This window comes from Notothenia coriiceps, unplaced genomic scaffold (genome assembly GCF_000735185.1).
Source record: "Notothenia coriiceps isolate Sejong01 unplaced genomic scaffold, NC01 NC01_scaffold00000339, whole genome shotgun sequence".
In the NCBI taxonomy this organism is placed as follows: domain Eukaryota; kingdom Metazoa; phylum Chordata; class Actinopteri; order Perciformes; family Nototheniidae; genus Notothenia; species Notothenia coriiceps.
In genome coordinates, this window is record NW_011333040.1 from 5747818 (window position 1) to 5761184 (window position 13367).

Sequence of the window (13367 nt, forward strand, 5' to 3'; positions counted from 1 at the left end):
CAGCAGCCAAATGTTAAGGCTCGCGGTTAGCGTAGGAATGGCGAGAAACCAGCTCAAGTGCCCGCTAGCAATTGAAGGCTACGCAGCCGGAAAAAATCTGCCCTTCTTCAGACTTCCTCACAGAGCCCTCCTCCAACCACACACGAACGCGCACAGACCAATGAGGGCCACGAGATAAGTTTGTGCACAGATGGAAGGCTGACAGGCCAGGTAGGCCATCCAGTTATTTTAGGCCGGGCGGCTCAGATGATTGGTGCTCGCTGCCTTTTTTACAGCCGCCCACGGGCCTCCACGCATGATTGATGATTTTTTATATATTTATTGGGGGTCAAATCATTTTAATATATTAATTGCTACCGGGATGCCTTCAGAGCATTCCATGGAATATTACAAAAGTGCTTTTCTGCAAGTGAATTACCGTGTGTATATATATATATATTATAGTATATATACCTTTTTAACGCTGAATGTCAAGCTTTCTTTTTACAGTGTATTTATATCTGCTACATTTATTTTCAGTTTGCTTCAAGGAGTGCTCTTCAACAGACAGACATGCAGACCAGATTGGGAAAGGCTGGGACGGCTACACAAGGAACAAGGCAAAAACACTTTCTTGGATTGCCTTTTTTTCTTATCATACATAGTGCTTACTGGCTTTTATGTTACCATTAAATATTGATTATCATTTATTACTTTTAGGTTTAAATCAAATGCACCTGCCGTTTTTTTAGATAAAATATTGGTATTTGGATGTATCAGGTTGATTTGCAGCGTTTGGTGTTGTTTGTATAGCATTTATTGTATTGTTACTGCTGATTTTATTATATTAACTAGCCGATTTATTGCTATTTATGTAATTAAAATACTTGTTTATGAAACACGATACAATGTCTTTATTTTTGGCTGAATACCAGAATACAAGACACAGGAATCTTGTAATAGTATTTATGTCTCTGCTGTGGTAAATAATCATACCAGTATTTAAACAATGTCATGCTGGGGTCACCTTGAATCCTGGCTAAGCTTCCAGAATGGACTATTTAGATACTATATTAAACATAAGCTGGTGATAGATGGTATGATCGGTTTTTTTTGCTGGCAGGATGGCTGGTTTAGCTGGCTTAGCCTGGTGCAGCTAAGCAGCACTAAACCAGCCATCCTGGCCAGCTAAAGTGGTCCAAAACCCTCTAAACCAGCCAACCATTCCAGCCTAATATGTACTGGCTGGTCAGGCTGGTCAACTCAGTTGGTCTAAACTGGTTTTTTCAGCTGGGGGGGCAGCATAGACAGGTATTTTCTGTGTTAGAGTTTTACTCGCTACAGGGTGTACTTTGAGGTTTTGTGACTTGGCAGACCGTTTACGTGCAGAAAAAGCTACATATTACACAAGGGGACAGGTAATAACCGGAAAAGTATGACGTGGGACCTTTAACACTACCCCTGCCTGCTGCAGAGGTCCCTGCAGTGGTTAATATGTAAACTCTGCACGAGTGTGGATGGAGATGCCTAGAGGAACATTGGCCTCTGATAAGCTGGACTGCTGAGTCACTGGACACACAACTGGACAACTTCAGTCACCTGCCAACGGCTCTCCAAATGTCCTGACAGAAGCAAATCACCACACTGTGGATTATTTTGACTTTTCTACCTCTTTTCAACGTTGCTTTATTCATTTCTTCTTGTTTCAAGATTAAACCCACGGTTGTCCTCCAAAAGTTTGATCCAAGTGGCCAGCGTTCGGAGGATGTTTTGATGGTCTTCCAACAGAGTAGAGTTTTGTTTCTGAAGATTTCTGGACCTGAAGATTTCTGGACCTCAAACTTTTTCTTAAGGCCTAGTATCTGCTCATCTTGTTGAAGATGGACAGTAAGAGTGATGGTGCTAGGAATCAGCTTCTTCATTTTGACCTTCATATTGACGAACATAAGCCTCATAAAGGAATCCTGGATCTCCTCGGCAGACTCCGTCCTAATTGGGATGCACAGGACATTCAGATGAAGGCAAGTGTATATACTTATATTCAATAAGTGTGTAAAAGATGCACTTTCTCAACAGCATTATCTGTTTATGATTGCTTGCCATTGGTTGTTAGGTTGGTTTACTAAAACTTGGTTGTTCACGATCACTGCTAATCCTTGTATTGCACAGAAAAACACTTCTCAGTTGTTAGAACTCTTAGTTGGATAGTGTTCATCTTATTGGGTGTTCGTTCATTAGATAGCCCTTATTAGATTTGAGCTACGTGAATTAGATTAGGAAAAACTTGACAAACTCGTAGACCTCCCAACTCTACTTTCTATTACTGCAACTGCGTAGTTAATGATTGAAGGTTTCCAAGTTTTGTTGAAAGCGCTGGTTGTTAGGATGCCATCCAAGCTGCACAAGGTTTATTTTAGACATCTGGAACATTTATTATTGGGATCCATTAATCATATTTTGTTTAAATAGTCAAATGGTTTTGATTGACCACATTAAGGTTTGGTTTACTGAATCTTTACTGTGCAACTCTAACCTAGATGTTAAGTCCCCCTTTATGTCACATGACATCTCAAAATACATTTAGTTGACATTGTCACTGCATAATATCACTGACATTTGTGAATACTGGTAGTTTCTGTCCTTCTGATTGTGTTTGAGTCTTCACACAATAAGCCGCACTGATGAAATATGAGTAAAGGAAGATGTGCAGTGGTGGAACTTTGAATTCAATATTATTTCCCTACACTTGTTTTCATAACACCTCCATTCATCCAAGGTAGACTTGTTGTGCTCACAGGGGATATAAGGTGGACTTCATGCTGTTTCACTCTTTGTGTTAATATAATTTGAGCAGTTCCACGATCAATTTCCCCCATGGCTTCCTTCAAAAGATGCTTCCTAAACCATAGTGAACTTGTTAAATGTTATTGGAGACATCTTTTGCAAATTGCCATCTTGACTGAGGATTCTGTGACATAAAACTGAACTTCTCTGAAGAGTAGACCGTATTGTATGCATTTCCCAGGCATGGTTCCATGTTTTTCTTCTCACTTTAATTCCACAAAGAAGACCGTACGCCGCTGTTCCCTCTTCTTGTCAACACTGTTAAAGATACAGTCTCTTGTTCGAATAAACTTGATTCAAAATGCCAACAAAAAAATCAATATGCAGCCAGGCGCAGAAGCTGTTTTGTTTGAGTTAACAAACCTGAAGGCTCATAAAAAGTGTCTGCCCAGATTAACTTTACCCGCAAGTGCTCATGTGGGCTTAGTGTTTCAGGACTTTGTGGGTGTGCACCTGTTACTGGACAGAATACTCTTCTATGATTGGCTGTGCTGAAATTCACTCTTCAAGCATCATGTCTTGTTACATATAAAAGCATAATCAACCAAAACAAGTTATATCACCTTTGTTGGTGACTGAGTAACTTGATGCCAGATCACATAAAGTGTGCTGTGTGATTATTGTAATTTATTTTAAGTGTTATTTTTAAGTCTATAGGAATTCATACGTACATTTATATGTTGGATAATACTGACAATACACGTTTCATTTAAAAACAAAATCATTTTCAACAAAAGTATGGAAAATCTACATTTTTAACTTAAAGAGGACCTATCATGCTAAATGCACTTTTTGATGTCTTTTATACATAAAGATGTGTCCCCGGTGTGCCAGGGAACTCACGCAGCGTCAGAAAATAAAACCCTCTCTCTTTTCCTCCGTACCCAAATCTCTAAAAACGGGGCTACAACGGAGCTGATCCAGATTTGCGTCCGATATGACGTAATATCTGAAATGTAGGCTGGCTTTACACCCACGGCCCTATCAGAAACGTTGCTATCAGAAACAATGCCCGACTGTTTTGGACGTAATATGGTCGGTGTTTACATTAGCATCACTAACACTCAGAGCTAACCTGTACTGGAGAGCATGTGTGTGAAGAAGCAGGAAATAGAAAGGAACTCACCTTGTGGTATAACCGGCAAGAGAGAAAGCCTTTGAGCTCCATACTGTTTCAGAAATAATCCTTGATAATCCATGATATGGCGTTTCATCACGGCAGTATTTAGTTTAGACAATAGCTGCCGGGTCCCGCATGAGCTCAGCCCCTCCTTTTTTTATTCTTTATCAATTTTTTTTTTTTTTTAAACTTTATACCCCAAATCAGCACTTTTGAAACAGGAAGTGAAACAGAGTGATATGAGGCATGGCTAGAATCAAGCCCCCAGGAAGTGCTCCGGACTCTGTTCCCACAATTCGTAGTGTCCAAACGGCGGTACTGCAACTTCCGTATCAGTCCGTGATGTCCCTGGGCCCGGAAATACTTTTTCCCATTGACGAACATGGGGAAAGAGTGGTCTGTAAATTGTTGGATAATTTAACCAAATAAACTACCCAGTATGAACATTTGTATAGCCCTTATTAGGTCTATACATTAGATCCTCAAGTTGTAAAATGTGCTAATAACGTTATTCTGAGAGTTATTTTCCTCTGCATTATGAAGGCGCATCTAACCCACGGGACGGCTTGATGTGAACGAGCCTTTTGTGGGACGTGGTTAAAGTTGCGCATGCTCTATGAGCGCACATATGGGTACTTCTCAGGCGTGACGGGTAATCTGTGACGTTTCGCTCTCTCAAAAGTTGGGCCATTTTGACTTCATGCGCCAATGAGCAACTCATAGGAATGAACGAGGCCCCGCCTCCCACGCTGTATCCAGTTCTCATTATACATCCATGGCTAGAATGGGTGATCTGTTTGGTATTTTGAGCAAAACACTTCATAGACATGTTTTTTATATTTTTTTATATATCTGAGACCTATGCTATTGCCTAAAAATACCATGATAGGTGACCTTTAAGCATGCAAGGTCATGAAATGGTAGTGACAGTGAACTTGATCCATAGATTTACCCACTGGGCAAGGAGTGGAAAACCAGAGTCTGGAGAGGTCAAATATTATTATTATTATTATTATTATTATTAATAGACTAACATTGTTCGTTTTTTATCTATTCATAGAAGTTTTTGATGTTAACAAGACTTTCGAATATTGCCAGCATTATGCTTTTTAAATTGTGACCATGTTTTAAGGCCACAGCAAACCAAACCATCATAGTCGCCTGTATCTTGGTCAAAAAGTCTAAGTTGAACACATTGCAAACCAGCAGATTGTGGTAGTCTGTATTAAGGGGATAGCTAAGACTGCAGATATTTACGATTCCTTTATTAATACAAAGCTACATTTTCCCAACCATTTCCAAAGCACTCTCTCCCTTTGCCAAGCTTCAGACAAGTCAGGTCATGTCATTGTCAAAATACAACGATCAAGATGTCCTCTTGACCTAAGTAGTTTGCTTGTTTCCATCAATGTAGTGTTTCTACTTGTGCACTGATTCGCTCAAACTTAAAAGTCCTCTCAGAGCCACGGCTAACCGAATAAAAATATACTGTATGAGTAAGTGGTAAATCATGTGATGACCAAGAAATGTTCAGTATGAAGTGCAGAGATTGACTGATCTTGGTGTGTGCATGGTGGCCTTACAGTACAACTAGCCGATGTTTTGAATTGTTATAAATTGAATCGGACGGATACTGTACATTAAGAGCATGGTGATAAAATGTAACACAAAACTCAAATGTCTCATCTTGCCATATGTATAAAAAAAACGGTATGAAACCAACAGAAAAGCCAAGGTAATCTCATAACAAAAGTAGACGGTTTTTATTTTATCAACCCTGGGAACAGATGCGTAGTGTTGTCGGGGAATCTGACAGGACAATCCCATTCTGGTCCCATGTGCAAACACAAGGTCCAATCATTCAGAGAAATAGGGTTTATGTTTGTAAGGTGACAGCACATTGGGTGAGTGACCTCTCAATCTACACAAGGTCCAGCCGTGTACACAAAGACTGGATGTCTCCCTTCAGCCTCAGGTCCCAAAAGTCCCTTTTAATGATGTATTGTGTTCGTCTGTTTGGAATATATGAAGGGAAGGACAGATAGTTCCCACTGTGACACCTGTGCCTTACATTTGTATGCAGAGATTTTATTTCAAACTACCAACTTGTATTTTCTATTTATTTCTATTTTACTACCTTTCCTTTCCTTTCCTTCCTTTTTTGAAGTTTTTACTATGCAATAATATGTGTTTATTGGAATTACCTTTATTGGGAGCCTCTATTTTGCAAAAGTTTTCATAATTTTTTTTAAATATTAAAATACGTTTTATTGTGACTCTGAAATAAAAGACTATCCAAGATCTACAGAAGAAAAATTGCCACTTGGCTAACTCTCGCGCATTTATGTCAATTTTTATAAAAGTGCACTATCCCTGTTAAATAATTGAATAAATAAAAAATATATATATTTTAATAGTTTTTCTATTGATAAGACATTAGATCAAATGTAGGGCTTGAAGGAACAAAGGAATATAAGTTAACATAGAGATGTTTTTAAATGAAAGAGAAAGCGCTTTTAAATATGATGAATAATTAAAACACATTTATGAACTGATTGGCAAATGTATAGGCAATCCTCAATATGTGCCTTGTTTTACCCCGTATAAAATCAGGTACACTGTAATCTAACATTTCTTTGGGTAGAGAAAGGCCATAACAAAGATAAGAATAAGGACACTTTGTTTTGAAATGACCATAAAGGAATGATATCAAGGAAATCGTAGTACAGTAAATCTGAAATTTTGCCCGTGTAAAGGTATAATAGAAGATACATTGATAGCAGTGTCCAAGCCAGTGGAAAGTAAGTGTCCCTTCATCCTCCACATAAATACTTTATCAGATGTCAAGGTGGGCATGTTTGTTCGCTTTCCATCTAAATGAAGAACTGTTGGCTCCTCTCCGAGGCTCAGGGAAAGCCGTAGAGACTGTGGAGAGAATGAGAGACTTAGAGAAACCACTGAATGACAACAGACGCCCGATGGGGCCTCTGCAGGCAAACAGTGGTGACTGTGGTATTGTTGTGCATGCACACACACAAACACACACACACACACACACACACACACACACACACACACACACACACACACACACTCACACTCACACTCACACTCACACTCACACTCACACTCTGCAGCTCTGCATCAACGTCATCATGCTGTTGGATGTGCTGTGAACACCTGTATCGTCTTTTCTGATTTTATGTCTAATTGTACTTTCATTTTATTTCATGGTTGTGTTTCTTTGTTGCAGTCCCTCTGCAAGGCAAGGCCAGGGCACTCGTTTATAAAGCAGGACCCTTCTGGGTTAAAATTGTACTTCATTAAAAACAAATCAAGTCAGAATTCTGAGATTTGCAGATTTCTTTTCTTTACACCTTTTTTTTTAACTTCATAATTCTGTAAACCCTGGGATCAAAGTCCGAATTCTGAGATATTGTGAAGAAAAAAAAATATATATATTCTAATTGAACAAGAACAAAGAAAACAAAAACACTTTTTTTCTCTCAGGAAACTGGCTTCATCTAAAAAATTAAAAAACTTCACTTTTGGTCGGATCGCAACAAAGCTTTCACATTTGATCCACGTTTTTTTTCTTTACACGTTTTTTTTAATCTTTAGAATTCTTTAGACTCTTGGATCAAAGTCAATTCTTATTTAACAAGAACAAAGAAAGCAGAAAAAAAAACTTTGGGAAAAAAATATTTTCTATTGATTTTTATTTTTTCCAGAATTCCAACTTTTTTCTCAGAATTCTGGCTTCAATCTAAAAAAAATAAATAAAATGTTGGTCATATCTCCAAACTTTTGTTTTACATTTGGCCCTAATCATCTTTATTGGGAATTTCCCTTGTGATCTCCTCTCCAGAGGTTCACAGAGGGCATCACCAACCAGCTGATGGGCTGCTTCGTGGCGCCTCTCCAGGAGCCCGGCTGTGTTCTGGTGCGGCTGTACGGCCAGATGACGGAGCTCTTTGTGAACCGGGACCGGGAGCTGGAGATGTTTCAGGTCCTTCACGCCCACGGCTGCGGGCCGCAGATTTTCTGCAGCTTCCAGAACGGCATCTGCTACGAGTTTGTGAGAGGAACCGTGCTGGAGGACGAGCTGCTGCTGCAACCCTCCATCTACAGGTCTCTGCCAGCAGCTCTCACACTCTCATGTGGTTCTGTTGTGAGGTTGATTTGATCAGAGAGCGTGTGCAGAGGCTTTGGGAAGGGCCTGGTTCATATTTCACTTTCACAGTTCTCTCACTCCCAGCTTTAAACTACACTATGATGATCATTGTATAGGAATTTGGCCTTAAAAGAGATAAAATGTGATTTCTTCAGAATTCACTGTTTGAGAGTTAAATCTTAAACAAGTCATGCTGACATTTCAAAGAAATTCTAAAACGCCATTAACATTTAGCAGTTTTTGGCTTGCTATAATGATTGTGCTATTTGATGAAATACACCCTTTTTTTTTAAAGAAGAGAATATGTATATATATACTGACTATACATGTTCTTATTTTCCAGAATAAAAGCACTGAAAGAACATCAAAAGCATGCAATAAATACATAATTAAACAAACAAAGATAGATGTTATCAGCAATCCACTTCACATTTTACCACGCACTGAAGCTTTATTCTGTTCAGCGAAAAAAAAATTAAAAATGTGTTTTTGTAAAGATTTTATTCCTTCAACACATTTGCCAAAGGATCGTTATTAATGAGTTATTATTGCATAATTATATGAAAACAATGTGTTGAGTCACAGTCAGAATGATATTTACACTAATGTAGGCTACTGATTTTAATTTCACTCTAAAAGTTGAAGCATAATATCGTAGTTAAGATATATTTTACCACAGCTTCATTGACTGTGAATGCTAGCCAAAATGCTTTCTACAATATCATAGAGAAATTCCCATGAAGATGCCCATAGCTATTTCCCCCAGGTCCATGCCGTGGTCAGACTGTATACATTCTTCAGGTTTATTGAAAGAAATGTGAAACGTTGACCATTTGTTTTCTAAGAAAACAGTCAGTGGTGGTTCAAGGTCATGTGTTTATATGTTGAGCCTTTCAATTGTGCTAATGCAGGTGTTTTTAAATAACTTAAGTTTAGTTTGTTTGTTTAGTCATGCCCCCGGTTCCATTCATCACCCTCATGATAACAGTCCAGCATCATTATTCTCAGCAGAGGACAGTAGGACAGCCAGGGCCGTGATACGCATCCATCACCCCCCCCCCCTGCTGATACCCTCTGTGGGGAGAGCCCAGAAAACTTTATGTCACCACTGAGATCCTCAAGAACGAGCACTCAAGTAGTCAAAAGGTCACGGATGCAACAAGGCCCATTTTTTGAGAAGAAGAAGGAGATAAGGAGGCTACATGGAAAGGGAGTTGTGTTTCTCCTCTGATAATGGTTGTTTGTGCAATAACAGCGTCGGCCAAGGCTCATCGGAGAAAATGTTTTCTCTCCGCAGATTGATCGCAGCAGAGATGGGGAGAATCCACTCCATCCAGCCAAAATGTGGTGCGCCTGCTGAACCTCTCCTCTGGACCAAAATGTCCCACTTTCTCACGCTGGTGCAGAGCTACAGCAGCTCAGAGGAGCTGCGCGGCACAAAAAGGTACTGCTGTGTGGACAAAATCATATATATCATATATCATATATCATAGACCAGACTTCTCAAAGTGTTTTAACGGTTGTTGGAGAGGCGCCTGAAATAAGGTCTTAGAGAGATGTTATACAGAAATCAGAGTAAAAATCAGAGCATTGCAGAGCATTCTCTCAGCTACTATTACAACTATGTTAAGCCCATTTGAACACATCATGTTATGTGTGGGAGCACTCATGTCAGAATCATTCTCACCAGTCCCTATCGTACAAAGTCTAAATAATGATGTAGGAGCCAATGTTTGAATAGAGCCGCTCATTGTCCAGAGAATTTGTGGCGCGCAAGTTTCTCTCGCAGTGGCCTTGAAACCAAAGAAAACAAACATCCGATGGTGAGGAATAATGGTTACTTTTAAGGAAAATGCAGACAAAAATGTCTAATTCTAAGAAAACGAGATTCTTGAACATCTTTTGCAGGTGGTCGAAATCCTCAGACAAGTTGAAGGAAAGGCTAGATACTTCTTTACATAAATAACCAAACAGGCTATGTTACTGTAATCAGCGTCTTATCCTTGAAGGACATATTTTAACCTGTTAAGCCCTGAGCCTGTTTTTCAGATCTCAGGCTCGAAAATGACATTCCCAGAACAAATGACTATGTCTTCCCTTTTAAAAGCTTTAATCAAATATCTTGTTTGTGCAGTTAGGATAAGTAATAAGGGTATTTTTGACCTTGAGTTCTGTGCTAAGTGCGTTAGCATTTTTTCGCTCAGGGCTAATTTAGACGCTTCTTGTGAGACTTGTGCTTTGTTTCGGTAAAAATTGTTCATATCTTCAGTTGGCTGAGTTTCTAACCGTTAAGTGAGTATGACACATTAATACATTTTTAAATATTAAGAAGCCCTGGGACACATTTTCGTGAAAAAACTACCCGCCAGACCCGGATTAGGGGCCTCTCGGGTTTAACAGGTTAAATAGTTTAAAAAGATTCAAATGAGCGAGCTGAAAACATTTCAAAGATGGTAATTTCAACAACTCATGGACTTTAAACCAGAAAAATCAAAGTTAGCCAGAATGTAATCATTTCATTTTGGCAGGTCTTAGTGAATGGTCAACCGTCCCAGTGAGAAGAGAGCTGTCAATTATCTGCTTTTGTGGAAATGACATACGTGTTAAATAAATACCTATCGACCCTCAGTTGGGAGGATACAGGACCTCAGTAGTAAAACAGCTCAGCAGCAGATTTCTGCAGTCATCGCTCTGACAGAAACCAGCAGCATTTTCCACATCTTTATCTCTTCGGCAGGAGCACTTCCACTGATGCCTTATCATTTTCTCACATGCCATATGCACATTTCTCAAAGCCGCTGCTGTCCACCCATATATTGTCTTTTTGAAGTTACTGCCGGTGCTGGACTTTCACATTCACCTCCGTCACCTTGTGGATGGAGTTCTTCACTGCGAGCCGTGATTGGTCGGAGAGACGAGGTGGGGGCGGGGCTTGCATGGCAGTGTCATTGCTTTATCTCTGTCAGGGGTCAGAGGTGAGATGGGCCTTCGAGACACTACAAAGAAACAGACGCTCGGGCCACAAGCTTCCTGCAGAGCTCCTCTTATCAGTCAAACGTTCAACTTTGTTTATGTGCGCAGCCGAGGGGTCGGAAGTCCACGCAAACTCAAACTGGAAGACTCAGAGTCTCTGAGCCGCTGCTGAACAACTGGGTTTCTTTTCATTTTGGCAGAAGGAGTTTGGTACTAGGGTAAAAAATCAATTCAAGGAGGGAAGGTGGAGGAGACTTTATGATAAGGAGTTTTTTAGCTTCCTGGATTCAGAAAGATGAAAGCATTTAAGAGATTTAAGAGATGAAAATCCAATCATATCAGATCAAAATGTTGATTGATACAGCCCTTTTCATCCCCTAAAGATAACACAAACAAAGTGCTTCACAAACCAAAACGTTTAAATAAACTAACCCCCCTTTCACAAATGGAGTAACACAAAAGGTTCTGATTGATAAAAACACTTAACTCCATGACTACTTTGTCAACAGGAAGACAAGACACAGTCAACTATTCTCACTCTACGTACATATGTTCTGCCCGTACCACTTTACAATAAGACTACCCTTATACATGATTCATAAAGGGTTTATAATTAGGTTATTAATTAGATTGTAAACACTATTAATCATTAAGAACCATTTATAAACCAGTTCTAACATAGGTGCCTACATCAACACAGGCTCACTATTTGGCAAGAGGACTAAGCCTTATATTGGCTACTTAGCGAGAATCAACTCAGTGAACAACAGATACCAAGGATGCTGACTGATGAAGAAGACAAAGTAATCTAAGTACCCAATATAAGACTTAGCAGTACAGATAAATGTGGACTCACTATTTGGCAAGAGGACTAAGCCTTATATTGGCTACTTAGCGAGAATCAACTCACTGGGTGTTTCTCAATCTCGAGTAAAGCTGCTCCAGAGCCACTATTTCAAGCACACTTCGTCATCGAGTGCCGCCGAAGGTCTGTTCCAATGTCCAGCATACTTGGAATTCTACCGAGCCCGGCGTACTTCGTAGTGAGAAATTACGAGGCTGCACATGTGTAGACTCCGCGGTCTTAAAATCCCCACAATGCTTTGCGAACGGACCAATTTCCCCAAATCTGTGGCGGAAAATGTAAGGCGGGGCCTCTCATATGAAGCACACCTGCACACTTGCTCGCCTGTTCCACTCTTCGTTTTCCGAATGCCAGGAAGTATTCTTGCCTCGCTTATGAAGCAAGTGACTCGGAAGACATGTGCTACCAAGCAAGCGTGCTCGACATTGAGAAACACCCAGTGAACAACAGATACCAAGGATGCTGGCTGATGAACAAAGTAAGCTAGTTAGCCAATATAAGACTTGGCAGTACAGATAAATGTGGGCTCACTATTTGGCAAGCAACCGGTCACAGTTGCCCTGTTTATCTCATGACTTATAAAAGCTTATTAATGATTTATAAAGTGTTCACAACCTAATTAATAAATTAATTACAAACTATTTGTAAAGCCTTTATAAGGGTAGTCTAAGTGGTACCGTTCTGCCTTGTAACTATTTATCTATTAACACATCATTTTATAATGCACTTCCACAACTTAGCACCATTAGTAGTTTTTTTTTTTATAGACAGAAATATCCAGTTAAATGAAATAAATCCATAATATTGATAGTGTTTTCAGTGAAATAGCAATAAGCATTAAAACAAACTTAAAATACCTTCTACTCTAATCTGATTTTGATATTCAAGAGAAATCCAACACGCTATACAGTACGCAATGGACGGCACAGAGTTATATGGAGCATTGAGAAGTATTTGACATACATAGATAATTGTACGTTATTAACCCACGTCAACATGTAAATTAAAGTTTATTTTCTTTTAAAATTCAGTTAAGAGAACGTTTTTTGAGCATCAAAAGTTATTAGAAAACTCCACTAATTAGTGCAAAGAGCTATTTTTAATACAAACTCAGAGTGTGACTAAATCAGGATAATTCTCACCATAATATTCATGTGAAGAAGGAGGCTGCACCACATTCAGAGGCCCAATAGATGGTGCTATATTGTGAGACATTTGTGTTGCTCGAACACAGCCGTGCAGAACACTCAAAATGATTAGGAAAATATCATTTAATTAAAATTATATTATAAAAAGTGTTGGAAAAGGAAAATAAAGTCAGAAGATTTTAGATTGAAAATATGATATTTACGAGGTTAATCTTAAACACTATTCAGTAGTCTCTTGAATGTAACACACACACACACACACAC

The 13367-nt window shown here is 39.3% G+C and overlaps 2 protein-coding genes across 2 annotated transcripts in view; one reads left to right on the top strand and one right to left on the bottom strand.

The window, feature by feature from the left end:
- cd2bp2 (CD2 (cytoplasmic tail) binding protein 2) overlaps positions 1-13367 on the bottom strand; it is a 297553-nt gene that overhangs the window by 233151 nt on the left and 51035 nt on the right. The window lies entirely within an intron of this gene.
- Positions 1537-13367, top strand: part of LOC104949609 (ethanolamine kinase 1-like) — a 25492-nt gene continuing 13661 nt past the window's right edge. Inside the window, exons 1-3 of the mRNA XM_010775994.1 lie at positions 1537-2000; positions 7812-8074; positions 9415-9561. Of these exons, the coding sequence (XP_010774296.1) occupies positions 1860-2000; positions 7812-8074; positions 9415-9561 (551 nt within the window). The 5' untranslated portion in view covers positions 1537-1859. The remainder of the gene's footprint in view (positions 2001-7811; positions 8075-9414; positions 9562-13367) is intronic.